At 44.8% G+C, this 22,567-nt stretch overlaps 2 protein-coding genes across 6 annotated transcripts in view; one reads left to right on the forward strand and one right to left on the reverse strand.

The window, feature by feature from the left end:
- Positions 1-202: 202 nt before the first annotated feature.
- Positions 203-3,184, reverse strand: LOC128311643 (proline-rich protein 36-like). The gene is made up of 4 exons (XM_053202538.1): positions 3,108-3,184; positions 2,343-2,542; positions 1,565-1,921; positions 203-1,041 (listed from the first exon to the last, which is right to left on the reverse strand). Exons 1-4 carry the CDS (start codon positions 3,182-3,184, stop codon positions 203-205), a joined length of 1,473 nt encoding a protein of 490 aa, XP_053058513.1.
- FAT3 (FAT atypical cadherin 3) overlaps positions 280-22,567 on the forward strand; it is a 667,592-nt gene continuing 645,304 nt past the window's right edge. For 4 of the 5 annotated variants that reach the window (XM_027040010.2, XM_027040011.2, XM_027040013.2 and 1 more), the window contains exon 1: positions 280-814. The gene's annotated coding sequence lies outside the window, so the exon portion shown is untranslated. The remainder of the gene's footprint in view (positions 815-22,567) is intronic. The other variant, XM_053203780.1, reaches the window with a different exon arrangement.

Below are 22,567 nucleotides of genomic sequence, written 5' to 3' on the forward strand. Positions count from 1 at the left end.
CTCCTTGTGCCTCAGTTTCCCCATCTGACCTCTGAGAGTATGGTGAGCTCCATCCCCGCGCCTGGCTGGGCCACTGATCGGGCTGAAAGCGGTGTGTGTGCTCTCCCCGAAGCCGGCACCACGCTCCAGGCAAGGCAGGGAGGCACGTTGGTGTTCTCCTCGAGCCCCGAGAGACTGGTGGGGGAAGACTCGAGCTCTAAAATTAGTCCAGCTTCCAGGCCCTGCGCCGGGAGCGCCCTCCAGCTCGCCGCGCCTCTCCCACAGCCCCCTCCCCGCCCGCCCCCTCTCCCCCCTGCGCGGCGCTCCGAGATCGCGAGTCAGCCCGGACGCCGAGGCTTCTCTCCCCTTCGCCCTTTTCGCTCGCGGTTTGGGAGGAGGAGACAGCGAGAGAAAAGCGAGAGGGGGCGACGAGAGAGGGGCTTGGCTGTGCGTCGGCGTCGGCCGTGATGGGGAGCTGGGAGCAGCGAGGCGGCGAGCAGTAGCGGCGGCGGGGCGGCGGCGGCGGCACGGAGCAGACAGGAGAGCCGGCACTGCTCCCGGCAGGCTGCGCTGTGATCTGGGCTTCGGATTGGGAACTCGCGCCCCGTCCCCCTCCTCCCGCTGCCGCTCTCCTCCTCCCGGCTCCCCTCCTCCGCCTGCGAGCCCCCCGAACGCCTAGCGCCTCTGCCCGCGGCTCCAGTCCCAGAGCGCGCGCGGCGGGCACTGCGGCGGCGGCGGCGGCCGGGTGGCCGGCTCGCTCTGGGCTGGAGCGCTCGGAGCGGAAGACCACGGAGGCAGCGCCTAGTGGAGCCGTGGATCGCCGGCGCAGGCAAGGGTGCGTGGGGATTTTAGTGTGATTATTTGGCTGCCGGGTGCACCGGCTGAAGCGCGCCTCCGGGAGCAAGCTCCAACTACCGGGTGCAAATGGGCTGCGAGGTGGGCTCGGGGAGGCGAGAGCTGGCGGAGCGCGTGGGGGAAACTTTTCACCTTGTAAAGTTCCTGCCTCGGCACGGCTCCGAGCCGCCGCCGCTGCCGCCGCCAGGAGGGAAGAGAGGTTCGGTCCTGCGGCAGTAGCCGGGAGGTTGGCATGGAGAGTTGGCTAAGTTTGGGGGTGAGGATTTGGGGAGGGCCGCGAGGGGGCTTGCGGATCGGTGCACCTATCCCTGAGTCCCCCAAGCCCCGGCTGCCGGTTGCAGGTGGATGGATGAGAGGATCCAGGCGGCTAGCCTATTAGTTAGCCGGTAGCTTTCGGGCGCAGTGGGGAGGTTCAGATGCCGATGGATGTACTTGGGCGACCCGGAGGCCAAGTTGGGTCGTTGCTTGGCAAGGTGCAGTGCGGAGCCGGGGGGGGGGGGGGGGGGGTTGGGGTGGGGGGGGGCGGGGGCGGGGTGTGTGTGTGTGCTCAGACTCCACTTTCTCCGGGGAGAGGAAGGGGTTTCTTGGACAGTTCACAGGTCGGCTCCAAGCTTGACTCCGGCTTGCGGGGGGTAGTGGGCAGGGTGAAATGTTATGAAAGGCAGCGGCTTTCGGACTAGGGCGACAGCTTTTTAACAGAGTGGCTGGGTGGGAGGATTTTTCCTGCTACCTTCACAGGGAGACGGAAACAGAGCGCCTGGGGAGAGTGCATGATTTTTGGCGGGCGGGCGGGCTTGCACGCGTGAAGGTTGCTTGTCTTTGAAAAGAAAGCTGCGCGGGTCTGAGGGTACTGGGGGTGCGTTGCCTCCTTCCTTAGGTCGGCAGGCGGGAACGCGACGGCGCGCCAGCTCTGCGCTGGGGGCCCCTTGCCGGGCGGGTGTGGACGGTCCCCTTAACCAGGACGAGAGTGGGTGAGGGGGCCGGGGTAGGGGCGGAGGGGAGCGGCCGGGAGGCGGCAGAGACGGCCGGGACTGTCTTCGCGCGGCGCGCGGTGCGCGCCAGGATTCCGCCAGTGGGGGTCGCTGAGCTAAAGTGCATCAGGCCCCCGGGCGTGCGCAGGGCTGCGAGCCCGGGTATTTTTAGCGGTGCCGTGGTCTAGTCCTCCCTCCTCTCTCCCGCTGACTTTTGTCGCGCGTGTTTTCCGAAATGGTTAAACATTGACCTCGATTAGGCTTCGCGGAAAGCAACTTTTATTGTGCAGTTTCCCCTGCTCCGCTGTCGTGGGCGGCGGCGCGCTTGGGGCTGAGATGCGGGGGTGGCGGGAGTTTGTCTGAGAGCTGGGGGAGCCTCTAGGGTAGCCTGCGACAAGAGGAAAGGGGGGCGCCCCGGACGTGTGTGTGTGGTGGTGGTGGCGGCATCCTGCGGCTGCAGCTCCTCGCAATAATGGGGGCCAACTAGGCAGTGGAAGGGTTCCCTGAATGGATGTGAGAGAGCGAGGCCGCGGTGACCGGGTGAGGTCGCCTTTGGGGGGGCTACGAGAGGCTTCCCGGCGGGAGAGGCGCCTGCGGCCCGGAGCGTGGGCGGTCGGCGGTGGCGGTCGTTAGTGGCGGCGGCGGCCGGCGCCTGGCGAACTCGGCCCGCCTTGGTCCCCAGCCCGGTCTCCCGCCGCCGCGCGCCGACCGGGACTCCGCTTCTGGTTTGGGCGAACCTGCAGCAGCCGCGGCGGGAGGAAGGGAAGCGCGGACCGCGCAAATGATTGAAGACTCTTTTCTCCTCCCCGGCCCTCCTCCCGCTCCTCCCCGCCCCCAGACTCCGGCGCGTTTGTTTTCCAAGTTGGATCCCACTTCCATTTACAAGTGTCAGACGAACCCGCGCGAACCTCCCCCACTCACCCCGGCCCCAGCCAGACGGGAGAAGGGGCGGGGGGCGAGCTGTCTCCTCAGCGCTGGGGGCTGCTCGATGCTCCCACCGAGGGCTTGACCAGCCCGGGCTCACATCGGAGGGTCCTCGGTTAAGAAGATACACATAAACACGAAACCCAGACCGTTCCTGGCCACTTTGTATTCCGTCGCTTTTCTCTTCCTAGCTTCGGACGTATTAATTTTCTGGCCCCAACGCTTGTTTTTTCAAAGGCGAGTCGCGGGCGGTGGGAGGAAGGGGGCGGGGGAGCAGGCCGACCAGTTCATCACGGTGGATTTGTGCTTCTGGCTTTGTTGCTAGGATTAGATTCTCTGCGCCCAGGCCGAGTTAAAATAGATGCGGAGACTGAGAACCGGCCAGAAAGACTGCAGACGACTTTGCCTGTGATCCAGGCGGCAAGTTCAGGTGGTGGAACGGGGAAGCCCGCCATCTAGGAATTGAGGACTGAGGTGCCCCCTTGCCGGTGTCGACCAAAGAGATCCCAGATCTTGGCCCTACCTTCAGGCACTGAACTTCTCTTAACGTTTACCAAATGCCTGAATGATGTTATGGTTTGTGACGTGAAGATTTGAATCTGAGAAGCGTAGGAAGGGAGGGAGGGGCTGGAGGTGAAAGAAAGCGGGAGAAGAGATTGAGAGATGGAGATTCTGCAGAATCCTGGAAATTGCACAGAGCCAACTGTTTCTGCTTGCCTTTCTTCCTTCCTTTCTTTCTTTCTCTCTCTCTCTCTCTTTCTCTCTCTCTTTCTTCCTTTCTTTCTTTCTTTCTTTCTTTCTTTCTTTCTTTCTTTCTTTCTTTCTTTCTTTCTTTTCTCTTTCCTTTTCTCTTATTCCTAAATTGGAGCAGTTAAGCATCGAGAGAATAAAGAACAGCCAAGAAAACCAGGGCGCCAAGAGACAAAGACAAAAAATGCATAATAACTTTAGCTTTGATGTGCCTTTTTCCTCTCTAATAGGATTCCGGTGGGGGAAGGGTTTTTTAACATTTTACAAGGAGAAAAGTTGTCTCTTAGAATTAAACCGAATGCTGATATTTAATCATGAATCCTTGTGGTTGTCTTTTTGTGACTTAGACAATGAATAGTGCTGGGGCCAGTTTCTATGCACAGTGCACTGGGATGAGAAAGTTCCCAGAACTGTCCAGTTATAATGTCTTCATATCTTAACCACACAGAGAACTCCACGTGAACGGCAGGCAGCTGGCTCAGAGATCAGAAATCAGTCGCTGCTGGGCTGGGTCCATCTCTTGTAGCTGCAGGATTTTCACAGCCGGTGTTTGTTGACCAGTGACTGGCTGTCAGCCCCCCCACCCCGCTTTTTTCTCCCACATTTTATTTATTTTGGTTCTTGGCAGAGTCATTTTGGGAATTCTTTTAAATAGGACCCGGTGTATCTGTTAACTAGCAATTACAGTTATGCTGAGCTCCTCAGAAATGAAATGAGTAGCAATAAGCAGGGTGGATGCCCACTGACCTGTATGCTCTATGGTTATTTTGCCAGCTCACAGCTTTTTGTAAAGCGGCAGCTCTTCAGGCTGCTCACAGAAGAACATTTTGATGTGTCAGGTTATGTTATCCTTGCTTTCTTCATATGCTGCAGAATGACCTGCTGTAATCTGGCTGATGAATTATGTCAAATAGAAAGAAGTAGGCAATTACTGGTGAGGAGAGAAAATTTAGTCATTACCAGCTGGTCCTCGGAGTGCTCCCAGTGGCTCTTGTTGTGTTGTTCTGCTATATTTATAGCTCACAATGCAAATAGGACCATTTGTGGAGTTGGGTGTGGCATTCGATGATACCCCACATCTGTCCCCTTAACTAGTGGGTGGGCTTTACCTCTGGGCCAAGAGGGAAAGGATAGTATTTGGGGTGTTTGATTTCTTCCATTGTGGGTCATTCTTAGGCTCCTTCCTTGGGCAGGAGCTTTGAGTGGGGATCATCTGATGGGATCAGGTGGGCTGGGCCATTTGGATTGATTTCCTTTGATTGCTGGGGAAGGGCTATTGATGAACCTTTGTCTTTGCTGATCGTGAGAAACACCTAGGAGGAATAGAAATTTAAAAGAAGGGATGTGACAGACCTAGAAGGAGGGCCTTGTCTCCTGTCCAGTCCTTCCTGCAGAGAAGAGAGCCCCTGATTTCCACTAATGTTAAAAGTGTTAAAGGAAGAAACATGTGTATGTTGCTTTGCGTATTGATTAAATTTTCTGAAGTAGTTTTCAGTCTCTAAATGTTGAAGATATCATTATGAGGATTTTTCTGCCCAGTTATGGGGGTTGGGTCTTTGTTTTGTGTTTGTCCTTTTGATAGATACTTGCTGCTTAGGTGACTTTCTGGGCAAAGACCTTGAGGGTACATATCTTTCTAGGTTTGGCCAACTTCATTCTACAAGCTTCTTAAACTCACTGATTTTCAGTCAGTTGAAGAATATCTACTTCTTTAATAAAGCTCTTTTTCTTTGTTTACATTGCCTCCTTTTCCCCAAATTTCTTTCTTTCTTCCTAAAATTTCTAATAATTTTAGGACAGCTTGCCTTTCCTTAAAGAAATAAAAATAAAAAAGATTCAGTGTAATGCCACAGGTTGAATTTACTGAGAACATATTTGACACTTGTCTAGTGGCTTCCAGCCAGTTTCTGGTCTACCAAAATAGTCTGTCAGTTACGTGTAACAGTGACAAATGACCATTCTAGTGGCTCTGGATTGGAATGGCACTCCCAGGTTAGTCTTCATTTTAGCTTGTTCTAGGATTGAGATATATTTGTATGAAATAGAAGGGTTGGAATTTGAGAATGGATTTACTGGCATGATGCTGGTCAGAGAAAATAGAGAACACATTTCAAAACGGAATGATCCAACTCCTTGTATAATCAAAGTGTGTTACTTCCCTCACAGGGTAGATGTGTGTGATTTTAGAGGCCTGGGAGGAGGCCTGGGGAGGGTTGTGGGATTGTCCTCCCTTAGATTATATTTTATGAGAGTGTTGCCTTGTCTGGGCAGAAAAGTCTTGCAGGGGACATTGAGAGGGATCCTAGAAGAGATTTTGGTATTTCACCTTTTTGAACTTTCAGGCTTCCCAGACTGGATGACAGCCTCTATTTAATAAAGGAAATTTGTTTAATTAACTTTTGCTCTTGTATATCTTATATTTTACCCCTTTGTGTTTATTCTGTGAAGTCACATAGAATTTAAAGTCCTTTCCTTTATTTTTCCTTCACTTTTCTTTTTTCTTTTTCCTATTTTCTTTTTCTTTTTTTCTTTTCTCTGTTCAAAAAGTTCATTTCTTTTGCGTCCAAGTCTTGATTTTGGTTCAGGTCATGATCTGAGGATCCTGAAGTTCCTGAGATCAGCCCCATGTTTGTGGGGGCTCGTGCTGACAGTGGGCAGCCTGCTTGGCATTCTCTATCTCTCTCTCTTTCTCTTTCTCTTTCTTTGCCCCTCTCCCGCTTGAACTCTGTCTCAAAATAAATAAACATTAAAAAATACATTTGTTTTAACTTTCTTTTCAGTATATTTACTCAATCTACCTCCCTTTACAAGGCAGTGGGCAGGATTCAGATATATCCTTCGTAAAAGTAAAATATATCCTTTGCTTCCAAAGGATAGATACCCATGTATGCAAACTAGAAATCAACACATGGCCACGTTTGTTAATTGACAAAAGAGTGTCACTGAACAGGGTCCTAGAGGATGAGGGAGAGATTAATATGAGCTGAAGTAAACTTTTAGGAGGAATATAAAGTGAATATAATCCACTTTAGTGATTCTTAGTGAAACCTAATATGGGCAAGATATTACAAAATTAATTCTTTCATTTTTTTAGGACAGGGCTCCTTCTCTGGAAGAACATACTAACAAAATAGGTCAATAGGCTGTTGGAATGTTATTCAGTATTTTGGGAAGGTACCGGGAATTTATTCAGGCCCTTTTCTTCATTATCCTTTTGTGCCCCCCCCTCAACTTCAAAGAGGACCCTTAGGTGTTTTAGTTGTGTCTGGGAGCCTGCCTGCAGGTGCATGGGCATGCCCCCACTTCCTCTCCTGCATATACACACACTGGCTCTCTAGTGGTTGTATCACCAATTCTGGGATTTTTAGTGGACTATTGGAAGTGTCTAAAAAGTATCCATGTAAATAAGCTACCTTTTAGGAGACCCTTTAAAGAAGCATTCATTTTTGCTGTTTTCATAAAATTTAATGGGTTGTTTATGGCACTACCTATTATTATTAATAGGTGACTCCTTGAGGCCTCTCACACCACCCAGCGCTCCCCAAAGTAGTCCTAAAGCAGTTCTCAGCCTTGACTGCACTTTAGAATCCCCCAAAAGCTCTGACAACCACTGGGCACAAGCTGCATCCAGGCCATTTAAATCAGAATCTCTAGGGGTAGGGTCCAGGCATCAGTATCTTTTAAAGCCTCCCAGCAGATTTCATGGGGCAGCCTCCCTGGAGAAACTCCACTCTAAAGGTTGTGTCTCAGGTATGGAGTTCGACTCTTGGCCAGAGCTCCTGGACCTCAGGGAATTTGAATGAAAACCAAGAACACTTGTGGTCTTCATTCTCCTGCTGGGAATGTAGCCCCTGAGAATCTATGCTGAGTAGAAGTGGAGCAGGCCTGGCCCTGAAGGAAGTAGCTAGAGGTTCAGGGCCTCCACCCTCCAGCGTGTTTTGGTTCCCAGTTTGCCCGTGGGTAACACTCCTGTTGCTAATGTGGGTTTATCCTCCATTTCACTCTGCTTTGTCTCAGTTCCTTCTCTGGATGGTAATCACAGCTGGTCCAGGAGCTGATAAATGACATTTCGAAGGCTTCAAACATCTCCAGGAATAAAAATTCTTCCTCCTTCCATATTGGACTCTGGCTCTGGGGTCTGCTTTTATGTACTTCTGAATTCAGGGGATGAATTTAATGTAATCCATTGATGTTTGCTCAATTCTCTTTTTATTTGTAGGGATTACAAGAGATGCGTTGCATTAAAATAAAAAAAATGAATCATGTCCTCCAGGAACTTACAGTCTACTTGTGGCTAAAGATGTGTACACCTAAGGAACAAACATTTTTAATGTGGGAGGTTGAAGGAAACCTACCAAGTTTAGCAGGCATGCTCCTGGCACATGCTCGGAAGAAACTTCATTCCTACAGGCTGATGTACTTGGCATATTCTTAGTTCTCTGTTTTCCTCTGAGGCTTCGTTAGGAATCTCAGAGTTAGCTTTGGCACAGAGAACTCTGAGGTGTTCTGTTCTTTAGGAATTCAGCATTCAGCTCTGTTACTCACTTTATAACATTAAAAAAAAAAAAAAAAAAAAAGGTAAATAGTATGCATGCTAATGCTGGCTTCCAGAATGTGTGAAAAGGCTAGAGCCTTGGATGTTCAGCATGACTTGCTGATATCTGTACTTTGCAGGGCAGTTGCAGATAATATTGCGGTTATTCTTTATTTCTTTTGTTGAGATGTCAGAGATAAGCCCAGCCGTTGAATGATGCACAGATATGAAAGGTTAACTGGAAGTTTAATTGTAACTTCAGGACTTCAACTAGATGAAATTCCAAATAATCTGATAAAAATTATAGCCTTTCAGGACTGGGGAAGGTTAAAAAGTGAGCACGATGGAGCAGAGATTATGTTTCACATTTTGAAAGAAACCCCAAATTATTAATGCTACTAAATATCATTGAACATTACTTAACACTTATGAACATCTGAAAGCATGCCAGATAATACAGATTAAATCTAGTGACAAATGTGCTTAATGACAGTGTAAATATCATTTTTTTCTACCAGATAAACATGGTGTGTGTGTGCCCACGTGTGTGTGTGTTGTTCTTCAAAGGCAGAATGAGACTGTATCTTTTTTTTTTAAGTTTACTTATTTATTTTGAGAGAGACAAAGATAGTGCAAGTTGGAGAAGGGCAGAGAGAGAGAACCCCAAGCAGGCTCTGCACCACCAGCACAGAGCCTGATGTGGGGCTCACACCCATGAAGCCATGAGATGATGACCCCGGCTGAAAACAAGGGTCGGACACTCAACCGACTGAGCCACCTAGGCACCCCAATGGATTATATCTTGGAAGAAGTGGTAGAGGGGTACGTTGGTCTTTTCTGAAACCTAGACTATCTATTACAAATGACATTTTGTTGATTTTTTTTAAGTCTCTAAGTGTATGATTAAGTTTGGACATCTGAAAAAAACTATTTTGGGCATCTGAAATCTGTTTATAAAGCTGCAGTTTAAAATGTTGTGTTTGGCTCTAAGTGGTGGCCAAATGATGGCAGTTGGTTCTGTGATTGGTTGAGGGGAGTGTTGTGTGATTCATGTGGTTATAGTTCCATGCCAGGCCAGGGTTTATGGCTACGGTTTCAAGATTGGCCTGGGTGTAGAGACTCTTAGTGGAAAGAAATGTACACAGTAAAGTGAGCCACATACAGATAGATGACCTTGTTGCTAGAGTTATGGACAAAGTGGGGTGTGCATCGTTTCTACATTTCCAAAAAAAAAAAGTTTCATAATAACAGTTTCAATCAGATGAATCAGAATTCAGAAGTGTGTAGTAATCTCCTTTGAGAATTTGGTACCTATCTGATAGGACTGTAAAGGCATTTCAGAATGTCAATTAAATGGAAAAATATGCCTGGAATTGAATATAATTAAGAAATGTTGAAGTCTGGTGTCTACATATTCAGACACTGTAGTAGATGGTTTAATTAGTGAACCAGGATTTGGATTTATTGACAGAAGGTCTCTTTCTCATGGCATGTTTCACTCATTAAAAGCTCATAATGTCTTGGATCTTTTTAGCTGTTGGAACTTGATCGTTTGCCATTTTGTGCTTCTTGACTTCAGTGATGTGTGCTTTTTTTTGACTTTGCAACTGATTAGGATGATTTTGCTTCTCCCATTGATGCCCATCCCCATGGAGTGAGCCCATGATATTTCCTAACATTATGAAGTGTCACCAAAACATCAGGCAGGGCTTTGTACCTATGAAAAACAAGGAATGGGAAGTGAAACTAATAGTGGAATTTTTGCTCTAGCAGTTTAAAAGTAGTTTGTGAGATTAATTTCTTCTTTGTAACTGTTAGCCCTTCATTGTATTTATCTGATTGCAGAGTTTACAACCTACATTTCTCAGTGTGCTTTTCAGTTTTATGGTTGATGGGTTACTGGTAAAATGATTTTTACTCCAGATTGTTGGCATGGAAAAGTTTCTAATCATATAAGAGATTGGGAATTGGTTTTTTTTATTTACTTTTTTATTATGAGAGGGAGAGAGAGTACACACGCAAGCGGGGGAGTGGGGTAGAGAGAGAGAGACAGACAGAGGGAGAGAGAGTCTCAAACAGGCTCCATGCTCAGGTGGGGCCTGATGTGGGGCTCAATCCCATGATGCTGGGACCATGACCTGAGCCGAAATCAGGAGTAAGACACTCAACTGACTGAGCCACCCTGGTGCCCCATTTCTTTTTAAATATATTTGTAGGATATATTTCTTTTGGAACTGCATTTGATAATTATAAATGTTGAAAGTACCACAATTAGTAAAGAAATAACTTGGGAATGTTAACAAGGGAAGATGCGAGAAACACAGCTCACCAAATCCTTGAGGATTTGTCACTACCTGTTTACAATTTTAATTCTAGCTGTCTCTTGTAATGGTCTTAATGTGAACAGCTAGTTTCATAAGATTGCTTAATTCCTTGTCTTCCTAGGTACATTTCCGTAACTAGGAGCTTAAAAATACCCTATCATTCCATCTTTCTTGTAGATGTAGCAGCGCCTTCGTTGTCTGGGTGATCTAAGTACACGTTACGCTGTTAGTCTTTCTGAAGGCCTATGTCAGTTCTTCAAGTCCACACTGTTGTTGGCAAGAATGTATTGAGTGCTCTAATGACCTGGGACTGATTTTGTCTGAAGCATATTTAAAAAAGTGTGGTGCCTGACCCTTGAAAAGTTGGCTTTCTCAACTGGATGATGTTTACCCAGGTAGGCCCAGAAATGGACAGAACACATGGGTGCTCTAAGTCAGAAAGACCACACAGCATCTTTTATTAGGTTGAAGTGACCTCATCTGCTTGGAACAGCCTGGATTAACAATGAGACATAATCCCTTATTTACATTCAGAAGGCAACTCCCACAATGAGGAAATTATGCAATGTAGGCAATTGATTGGGAAGTGTAAGATGAAAACATATTATATTGCCGAATCAATTTCCTAGATCTTCCTGAATTATCCAGTAATTGGATAATCTTCTTTTCCTTTGGAAGGTGTAGATTTCTGTATGGGTAATTATTTATGTTCGTCACTTTATAGCCAAGTTTTATTCAGTAGTGCACACAGTCTGTTCAGTTTATACTCTCTATATTTCTGTTAAGTAGGTAGGATTAATAACATATTATACTCCCTCTTCAAAGAGAGAGAGGGAGATACAGGTATTTTATGAGATATGCCATTTTCATACAGCTCATCAGTGGTTATTATAATAATCAAGGTGAATAAGCCTAGATTGCTCTTATACAATAGATACGTTTTTAAACATGAGTGCAAATCCTATTTTTCAAAGCAAATCACATTTTAAATGCATTCAATTAGGGAAAACTCACTATTTAAGCAGATCCCGGGGCACATTATCTTATATGAACATTTTGTTTCTCCTTAATTTGCCTTTTTTTTTACTTTAAATTTTTGTATATCAAATTCCTTGGAGGCAGGAGTTGTCCACGTATGAGAAGTATATTTTATTTCAAATATGTGACGGTCTGAAAATTATAGTGTGACCTTTTCCTTCAGCACTACTTTGAGGTGAGGGATCCAATGAGAAGCCAGAGGGACAAGAGAGGGATGGGACAGAGTTAGGATAGAAAAGCCCACCTCATTTATGGAGAGGTTGAGGAAATGGTAAAGCTGAAGAGTTCTGGGGCCATTCCTACCCAGGATTACACTTCTGATAGTATCAGCTGTTTCATGAACATACGAAATAAGGATCACTCCTTGTCCCAGACTTTGGAACGTCCAGAAAAGTATCCCCTTGTTGCTCAGGGCTTGTAACTTTCTACTGTCCACCTTCTTACCTTGTGCTCTCCTTGGTGCTTGTCGGCCCCTTTATATGTGCCCACCCTGCCCAACCCGTGTAGTCACTAGTCGGAGCCCTGTGAGCCCACTGCCATCTTGCAGATTGGATTAAACCTTACCTCCTGTATTGCTTTTCCACATCTCTGCACTCACGTCCCCACTACAGTTTGTATTACTGTTGTGGCACCTAATACCGTCTGCCTTGTGATGAAATTACCTGTGGTGGTATCTCTTCCCCACTATATACCATCATTCCCTGGGCTGAGGAGCATAACATAGTCTTTAACCCCCACTCTTATTATTGCTGGATGTTTGAGGTCCATATAATATGTTTGAGGTCCACATTTTCTACTGAAAAGAAAGATCGTCCAGGCATAGACACCCAGGTTCTTGGTTGGCTGACCTGTCAAAGCTGTAGCTCTTTCCTGTGTCTGTCTCTCTTCCCTTCCCTTCCCTTCCCTTCCCTTCCCTTCCCTTCCCTTCCCTTCCCTTCCCTTCCCTTCCCTTCCCTTCCCTTCCCTTCCCTTCCCTTCCCTTCCCTTCCCTTCCCTTCCCTTCCCTTCCCTTCCCTTCCCTTCCCTTCCCTTCCCTTCCCTTCCCTTCCCTTCCTTCCCTTCCCTTCCCTTCCCTTCCCTTCCTTCCCTTCCCTTCCCTTCCCTTCCCTTCCCTTCCCCCTTCCCTTCCCTTCCCTTCCCTTCCCTTCCCTTCCCTTCCCTTCCCTTCCCTTCCCTTCCCTTCCCTTCCTTCCCTTCCTTCCCTTCCTTCCCTTCCCTTCCCTTCCCTTCCCTTCCCTTCCTTCCCTTCCCTTCCCTTCCCTTCCTCCTTCCCTTCCTTCCCTTCCCTTCCCTTCCCTTCCCCTTCCCTTCCCTTCCTTCCCTTCCCTCCCTTCCCTTCCCTTCCCTTCCTCCCTTCCTTCCTTCCCTTCCCTTCCCTTCCCTTCCCTTCCCTTCCCTTCCCTTCCCTTCCCTTCCCTTCCCTTCCCTTCCCTTCCCCTTCCCTTCCTTCCCTTCCCTTCCCTTCCCTTCCATCCCTTCCCTTCCCTTCCCTTCCCTTCCCTTCCCTTCCCTCCCTTCCCTTCCCTTCCTTCCCTTCCCTTCCCTTCCCTCCCTTCCCTTCCCTTCCCTTCCCTTCCCTTCCCTTCCTTCCCTTCCCTTCCCTTCCCTTCCCTTCCCTTCCCTTCCCTTCCCTTCCCTTCCCTTCCATCCCTTCCCTTCCCTTCCCTTCCCTTCCCTTCCCTTCCCTTCCCTTCCCTTCCCTTCCCTTCCTTCCCTTCCCTTCCCTTCCCTTCCCTTCCCTTCCCTTCCCTTCCCTTCCCTTCCCTTCCCTTCCCTTCCCTTCCCTTCCCTTCCCTTCCCTTCCCTTCCCTTCCCTTCCCTCCTCTCCTCTCCTCTCCTCCCCTCCCCTCCCCTCCCCTCCCCTCCCCTCTCCTGTCTTTATATTGAGAGAGAGAGTGTGTACACAGCAGTGGCAGAGAGAGAGAGAGAGGGTGAGAGAGCACTGTGAGCATGGAGACTGATACGGTGCTCGAACCCACAAACTGTGAGATCATTACCTGAGCTGAAACCAAGAATCTGCTGCTCAACTGCCCAAGCCACCCAGGTGCCCCTCTTTCCTGTACGTTTTTAATGAGTGTGGCGAATACACCAAAAAGGCATGTTAGATACATCCAGATATCTGGTCACCTTTCAGTAGCACCACTTTGTTTTCAAGGAGGTCTTGATAGAGGAATTTTTACATAATGATACATACGCATGGAAATTAATGTTCACAAAGGTAAAATACACTGGGAGGTGTGAGCACATTTCAGTTTTGAGCCTTTTCTGTCTTAGAAAAGCATAAAATACATGCATACATAAGAATGTTGTTATTACAGGGATCCTTGGAGTCTTTCTAATTTATATTTAAAAAATCGAGTCATTTGTAGACACTTGTGCTATAAATATTGTTATACCAAACTACAGTTAACACACTATTCTGATGTATACTGAGACATGAAGGTTCCCAAGGGTACTGTTTACTCAGTTCTGACCTTTGTGGGCAAGAGAATCTTGCTTTTTAAAGCATTGGATTTACAGTGTCAGGCACATAGTGTGTATAAATGAATGTATGAAATTACCTGGCACATAGTAATAAAATAGATTAAAATGCAAGTCTTGTTAAATTTCAAATACCGGGGCACCTGGGTGTCTCAGTCAGTTGAGTGTCTGACTTCGGCTCAGGTCATGATCTCACAGTTCATGAGTTTGAGCCCCGCATAGGGCTCTGTGCTTACAGCTCAGAGCCTGGAGACTGTTTCAGATTCTGTGTCTCTGTCTCTCTCTGCCCCTCCCCCACTCATGCTCTGTCTCCCTGTGTCTCAAAAATAAACAAACATTAAAAAAAAATCACATTAAAATAAATAAATAAATAAATAAATAAATAAATAAATAAATTCCAAATACCTACTTTTTGTTTTTGTTTTTTCCCCCTGTTATATTGCAGTAAAGCATTATTTGAGGGGCAGGCTGGTAAAATCAGCAGATGAACAGGTGTGCGTTTTGGGATTGTCACATATAAAAAATGCTCAATTACTATTTCTTAAATGAATGGAAATTGGAAAAGGCCGTGTCTGTCTTTTAGACACTTTGTCATTCTGTGAGCTTAACAAACAAAATCTCATTAACACCAAATCCACGGGAGCATGAGAAGTGTGTAATGCTCTTAATTTCTTATTAAGTGATTTGTGTTTATTGAAAATTGGCTTGAAGGTACACTGAACATAATTCATAATATTGGATATAGGTGGGCCTAGATTCTTGAATCTTTTCCACACTTAGAATGTGCTCTCACAGTTCAGTATTGAAATAGAGGGTGAGAAGAGTGATATCTTATTTCTGGAAGGATTTACTGAAATGAGAAGGTGACGAGTTAGACTTTGGAGACCCTTTTCTTATGCTCCTGTGTCTTTTAGGTTTGTGTGATTATTCCAGGCCTTTATTTCTCCAGGCACACTTTGTACGTACGTGTCTACAAGCAGATGAGAGAGAGCGAGGGCACTTAGGGGCTGTGGAGGCAAATGTGAATCCCGTTTTTTCCCTATTAACTCATGAGGCCTGCTGGGTAGCAGCAGGCATTACCAGACATTTAATTGTGTACTAGGTAAGGCTGGCACAACTCCAGCATCATGGTGGAGCAAGAATTACACTAATCAGCTGGGATATACTGCATATATTGATTAGAGTTGGATTTTGTTATGCAAAAAAAAAATCCTTACAAATAGTGGGAAAGTAATTGAGAGTAATTAAAAAGGCAGAGAGTTAATTCACAGTTCTTTAGTTGAAAAGGCATTTTGATCCTTTGCTTCCATGCAGATTTCTGGGCAGGCCGGAGCAGTCTGAGCGCTGAGTCTAAATGGTGTGATCGCTGTCACCACTGAACTGGAAAGAGACTAAATGGGCAGGCTGCAGAGATGAATCACTGGCGACCAGGTTCCAGCAGTTTCTTCGTGGTGGCTCTTTGCTGCTGGAAGCCTTCTTCTTTGTGTGGGTCTGGGGGCTTTTCATTTCTTTTTCTTGGCCTCACTAATAGCTTTTGGTTATTATTAATATCCCTGATGGGAACTCAATTGGGACCCCAGTATCCTTGTGAACACTGGTGAGAACATTAAACTGTGCTGGAATTACCTGGGACACCAGCATGTTTTGTCAGTGGCTTCTGTCCTTCCCCCAACTGAGAAGGTTTTGTAGCCATTTGCTGTCATGGAAAACGCTTAATCTGTGAAATGATGACCTAGATGGAATGGTATATTTTCACACTCTTTCTTGCCTCCTGGACCCTTGAACTCATGGACAGTGCCTGCCACACAACATTTGCTTCATGAATATTTGCTGAATGGATAAATGAATGAGATGCGTAGATTTTCGATGCTGGACTGATTTAGCATCTTTGGGTGAAGTTCTAGGTGGTGGCTGGTAGAGTTCCAAGAGTCATTATGATCTGAGATCCTAAATAACCCATAGGAAAGGGGAAATGTCAGGGGGAGAAGAAAATGGCTAAGATCTAGTAAACATCTACTGCATCAGGCTTTTTGTATATATACTTTTATCCCAGTTTTGACTGTGTCCTAACAGGTGGATGTTAGCATCAATATTTCATAGGTGACAAAGATATGGTTAGGAATTGAACTAAGGTCATGGAGCTTAATTGGCAAGACCGGGATTGGAACCCACAGCTCTTGTCCTCAACCAGAGCTCCTCAAATGTAGCCACACAAATCCTTGTACTAAAAGAGGAGGATGGTCTCCTACTCTCAGAGCTTGGTAGTAGGGTGCAAAGATAAACCATAGATATCAGTCAGATTTCTTTGAGGGCGAGTATTTTTTCTAACAATTTATGTGACTTTTACAGTCTGTTCATAATGTCTTTATTTCAACGTGAAATAATATTTTAAATCACTTAGTTATCAATATACTTAAATTTTCTACCCCAAATCTTTAATCAAAATTGATACACCTAAAAGTTGCTCCAAGTATATCCTCTGGGACATCCTTAGAATTTCCATGTAGAGAGAACCAGAGGTGGCAAGTGTATTGGAAGAGGGACTGGGGAACCTATTGTGAAGTTTTGTTTCCATAGCAAGTAGAGATTTTACTTCCATTGCATGCTTATTTGCCAGGGCCTAGGCTGTTAGAGATGGGAAGGTGCTAAAACTCCCCGTTTATTCAGGAACTCGAGGACCAGTGATGTAACTGCTCTTAATCCAAGTTTGAGGAGAAGCCCAGAGCCTTATTGCCCGGCATTATTTGGGTAATAATACGGACGACAATGACAAATACTATGCATATGGTTAACTACAAAGGGCTGTTTTATGACCCCAGTTTTACTGTAGGGATAATCAAGTGTATGGGAGAAACTTGAAAAAAGGAAAATGTGGATAAAGAATCCTGAAAAACAGAACACTTCCAGGCTTCCTGCTGGTCAGTAAGCATTGAGTCGATAGAGTATTGAAAAGAAGTTCTTGACAATGTTAGTAACTTACATTTGTTTATTTACAGTTTCTTCATGCGTTTTTGTATTTGTTAATAACTAACATTGAGGAGAGGCTTATGCATATTACCTCATTTATCCCCAACAACTCTATGAGGCAAGAGCCATTATTATTATTTTTTTAAAATAAAGTTTACTTATTTATTTTGAGAGGGAGAGAGCAAGTGGGGGAGGGACAGAGAGAGAGAGAGAGACAGGGAGAGCGAGGATCCCTGTCTTCGGCTCAGGTCATGATCTCACAGTTCATGAGTTTGAGCCCCGCATAGGGCTCTGTGCTTACAGCTCAGAGCCTGGAGACTGTTTCAGATTCTGAAACAGGAGCCCAAGCAGGCTCCTCACTGTCTGTGCAGAGCCTGATGCGGGGCTCGAACTCCTGAATCCTGAGCTCATGACAGGAGCAAAAATCTAGAGTCAGACGCTTAACCAGCTGAGCCACCCAGGCACCCCAAGGCAAGTACTATTATTATCTCTATAGATGAAGAAATTGAGGCACAGAGCTGGTAAGTGACTTGACCAAGGTGACATGGCTTTTCCAACATGTGCTCTTTACTCCTCTGCTGACCCGACAGCTGTTTCTCTCCCTGGTGGAACTCTGAGTTCCTGGCCTGTCCCAGCCTTACTCAAAGTTACAGTGACCCCATAGTGATCCTGCTGGAAGCTTGGAGTCTTCTCCAGACTACGCTGCCCGTGAAAACACCTGCCAGTCCATGGCAAATATGGTTTCATTTTTTAAAAGTTGAGTGTGTACCCAGGTCAGCAGGAAGCAAATTGAATGCATCCAGAGAGTCATGGCAACGGTATGGATTCTCCTTCTTAGAAATGACTTTTCCCTTCCAGGCTAGTCTGATAACACAAAAGAAGATGGAAATGTTAACCAATGCTCAGTAAATGCGGTTATTACGATGCTCTGCCTGAGTCATTTGCCACTTGCCAGAACTAACTTCAGAATAGTCTCAGGATGTCCTAAGTTCTGTTATGTTATTTCTTGGAGTGGGCTGTCAGATTTCCAGTGACTGCCAGTCAGGCGGGTTTCCAGCGCTGTTCTTGAACAGGACAGGTTGGATCAAAAAGCCGGAAATCTGCTCTTTTCTGATTTTGGCTTCTCAGCTGAATGTAAATACAAAGATGGAAGATAAAATGTAGAAAATTGCATTAGCATGATTAGGGGTCTTATTTGCATAAAAGAGTCTTTGAATCACAATTACCCTCTGGCTTTGGACCCTGCTTTTTTCTCTCCTTTCCTATTATCCCATCCAAGGTCATTACTAAAAGGCTTCCTATTTCATGGAAGAAGACTCACTGAAATATTAATTTCATTGCCTGAAGTAGATTCATATGGTTTGGTGAACAACTTGAGGTTCTCTTAAAATCACAAAATAAGAGAGTTATCTTTCATGCCTTTGGAAAGGTGGTTCAGGAGTTTGAGTAACAGGCAGCTAAAACTTTATTTTGCCTGTCTTTGTGATAGAAATGAGTAAAAATGTCTATGTTCTTTAGCAATTAATGCAGGGAAACAACCATAACTGGGTAAGTTGCATGTTCAAGGCATCAGGGAGGAGGTTTTTTGTTTTATTTTGTTTTTGTTTAATTGCACTGTGACTGGGTTTGAATTTGGTGTGTAGCACTCTGGGAGAGAAATGAACTGGTGACACGTATCCCCCCCGCCTTTTTTTTTAAAAATATAGATAGAGCTTGAGTCTTCAAGATTTTGTTGAATGCCTTTTTCATTTTGTAAATCCTTTAACACAAACACTTGATTTCAATTCTGTTTCATTGTTTTCTTTGCAGCCTCAGCTGTATGTGTAATTTAATCCAGTATATTAAGAAGTTGCATTCCTTCAATGGTAGAGGGAAAAAGCCCCCAATTTCTCTTAGTATTAGCTAGCGATAATAATACTTGCAAGCACAATTCCTTAAAACAAAATAAGACAAAACAAAAACAGACCCCAAACTGTAACCGAAGGCTTTTGCATCATTATAGGCAACAGCCTAAGGCTGTTGTAACAGATACACTTTGATGAGAGAGTTTGGCTCATTTTATTGATGTTTTGTCTGTTGTGAGTAGACATGCATTATTCTTGGCCCAAGTAACATCTATCAGTTGACAAAAACCAGCAACCTACTTACCTGGTCTCACTTTGGAAATATCCTTGAAAGTTGTTATTTTACTGTTGTTGTTGTTGTTGTTGTTGTTGTTGTTGTTGTTTTCAGATGGCTTTGTTCCCAGAGTGACTTAGTAGCTCTTTGCACAGCTACTTTCCAGTCTGTTTTATAATCTATACTTGTCCCCCCTTCCCCGCGCCCTCCCCCACGCCTGAATTGCTGGAATCGTTTCTGTTTTACTTTAAAACGCAGTTTGCTTAATGTCACAACAACATAAAGCATGGATTAGAAACAGCATTGCAGTTTCAGACTTAATGCCTTTGTGACATCTCATTGCTATGCAAATGAGATTCAAGGAGGTCATCCCTTTAGCAGTAGCTCTAGCCCTGGTATCTACTTGATATTCGTTGGCCAAACTTACTAAGCATTCATTACAGAACTAGCCTAGGTGTTTAACTCCTTGCTGGCTTTGAACCTGCTATTCTGAGGCCACTGAGCTGAACAGCTCCTCCCTCCGGGTGTGTTTTCATTGCAGGGACCTCCTTGCTTCTCCCCTCTGCACTGTGGGTACCTCAGGAAATCTAATAACTCATATTTGCAAGATACGCTTGTTTGTATGCCAAGACGTGTTGGAAAAGCTCATTTGTGATGTTTCCCTTGCTGTCTCAAGTATTTTTATCACTGTTAAATGTTGTATTTTTAGTTAGATGTTTTATTCACTTGCATCTGGGACAAGTTCCTGCAGGTATTTTGTAGAAAATGGGGGTCTGTGCTGCTAAGTGTTCATGTAATACTTATTTTAAAATTAATTGTCTGCAATTCAAATTTGATTTCATCTGATTTAACAGCTGTGTTAATAGTAAGTGGTTACTGAAGGTGGAGGAACCTGATTTTAATTCAGTAAGAACCAGCTATCTCTAATGAGTACAGATTATTGCTGGTGTTTCATTTGCTCAGGTAAAAGATTTTTTTTTAACTCACTAGTTTGCTAGGTTGTTTTTTTTTTTTTTTAATGTGGTTATAAAAATATCCATTTCTTTTATAATGGCATTATGAATGAGCCTTTTGTGGTTTGAGCAACTGGCCATATATATTTTTTAATGTTTATTTATTTATTTTGAGACAGTGAGAGAGCAAGAGAGAGTGTGTGCAAGCCAGGGAGGGGCCGAGGGGGGAGAGAGAGAGAGAGAGAGAGAGAAAGAGAGAGGGAAAGAGGATCCCAAGCAGGCTGTGTGCTGCCAGATTATGACCCGAGCCAAAATCAAGAGTTGGACGATTAGCTTAATGAGCCACCTAGGCGCCCCACAACTGGCCATATTTAAATGGTTAACTCATTACATAATTATTCTTTTAGTGATTATTTCAGTACAGTGGATTTTCTTTACACACCTGCATATGCAGTGCTCTTTAGACACTGAGTTTGTTCTGAGATTTTGGCTAAAATAACCACCGATTTAAAGAGAAACACGTTACACTTGGGGTAGAGGCTTAGGAACTATGGAGAAGAATATTGATCGTACTCATTAAGGAAGATCTCCTCCACATTAAGAATTGAAACGATGGCATTGCTGGAAGGGATGATTCGAGCAACTTTGTGTTTTGGTACTGAGAATTCTAGAATGAGGTTTGACCCTTTTCAAGGATTAAGAAGGTGTCTCTGGATTAAGGTATTGCATCAAATACAGATATTTTTAAAAGATGCTCCTTTGGCCTTTCTAGCACCTGACTAGAAGTGCCTTATCTGACTGCCTACTGGTGTGAAGGACTGCTCAGACATCTGATAATGACAGGTTATCTTGAATTGTGCTGAGAGAGGCATTACTCCTTATGATTTTGATCAAGGGCAGTAGAAAACTATGAGTAGTTAAAATAGTGGAACAGTATTTGCAGGGCCAGTTAAGTGCAACTTCAAAGGGAAGGCTTAGAACCACCCTTTTATGTGGTTTCCCACCTCTTGTCCTCTTCTTTACTGGCTCTGAAGTATTCACGGAGACCCTATTATCCTGTGACCTCTTGCTGGCTGCTGGGAGGGTCAAGGAGATAAATACAACACTATTCTTGACCTCAGGGAATTTAAGGTGTGAGCATGAGGTAAGGCCTACTGGTAACCGTTGAGGAGTAGATAGTGATTTTGCTGTAGTGGGTGTGTTCTGGTTTGGGCACAGAAGTGTCCTCTCTGAACTCACCAGGGACTTGGTTTGTGACCTGAGTCTTCCCGTCAGCTCCCGGAAAGCAGGACTCTCCGTTCACAGTAGCACATCCTGGTACAGGAGCCGAGGGTGGCTTGTTATCCAGTAATTACCACTTGAAAAGCCAAGGTTCTCAACTTTATGCTTCTGATATATGCTGGCAATTCTTATTTATTCACAGAACAAGTAGTAGAAGGAAATCTTATTGTATTTAGTAGATGTGTTCTGAGAAACGATGTGTGGTTTGTGATGAAGTCTTTTCACTTAAAAAAGCCTTACAGGTTATACTTTTGCAGAGAAGCAAATATAATTTCTGAGTTGTAAATTTGGATTTACTGAAACAATGCTGGAATTTAAGGTCAAGGGGTAGTTAGTGGTATTCGATTTGCAGATTATCTTGGTACCTGGCAGCTGCCATTTTGCTCTTGTCTTCCTTTTTCCACCTCAGCCAGATGTTGAGGGCAGGACTGGTTGAATTGAAATCAACCAGTATTGATTAAAACGAGGAGAGGAGACAGAGGTAGAGTATGTATTAACAAAAATGAGAGAAAGTCTGAATTTCATTTGTCTCTGCTGTCATTGTTTCCATCACCACAGCTGATTCCATGGACTGTGTTCAAGCGTGGGTGAGTTATAATAGCAGTAAGTTTTCTTTGGGGGATTTTGGAGAAAGTTTTAAAAATGAGTTTGCTCAGAGTTAGATGGAAATGTTCTCTGATGGAAGTCTTGATAAAAAAATGTTCATGCTCTATGTCTTAGGAAATTGTCTTCTTTTTTTTTTTTTTCTAATTAGTAAGCTGTTAGAATTTTTTTTGTTTTTAATTGGTAGGTCAGACATTTTGCATCCTACCCAATTCATTGTTTTAAAAGACTACTTTCTTGTTACAAAGGATGCTGGTCAATAGAATACACTCACTTTTGTCATCAGAGTTCACAGACCCAACGTGGAAGAGTTCTTCCTGGAACCTTGGCTGGCTAATGGGGTAAAATACTACCAGATGAGCCTCAGTGCTTTGGTTTGTGGTCTGGACCATGAGCCAAGGACGTTAATTTTAGGTCCAGATTCCAAACCATGAACTTTTTCACTACGTATCGTTTTTTTAAAAAATGGACCCAATTTTTATTAAAATACCTTTCAATAGTAAACTTCAACCATGTTACTGCTCAGTGTATATAAAGGTTGATAAAGATCACAGTTTAAAGAAATGAGCATCCATGCATATTTAATGTTTTTCTTATCATTCTATTGTGATTCATATCGCAGACTGTTTCTTATACACACACTAGATTAGAATGTTCCTGTCTGCCATACAACTTTTCCCTCGGTTCCACGCCAGGGTCAGAATCCCCTTTTCTGGGTACTTCGAAGAGGCTTTTGAAGTAGCTCAGCCCCAAAAGACTTTGCAGCTGTTAACTGACATGAGAAGAGGG

The sequence above is a fragment of the Acinonyx jubatus genome, chromosome D1 (assembly GCF_027475565.1).
Source record: "Acinonyx jubatus isolate Ajub_Pintada_27869175 chromosome D1, VMU_Ajub_asm_v1.0, whole genome shotgun sequence".
Classification (NCBI taxonomy): Eukaryota; Metazoa; Chordata; class Mammalia; order Carnivora; family Felidae; genus Acinonyx; species Acinonyx jubatus.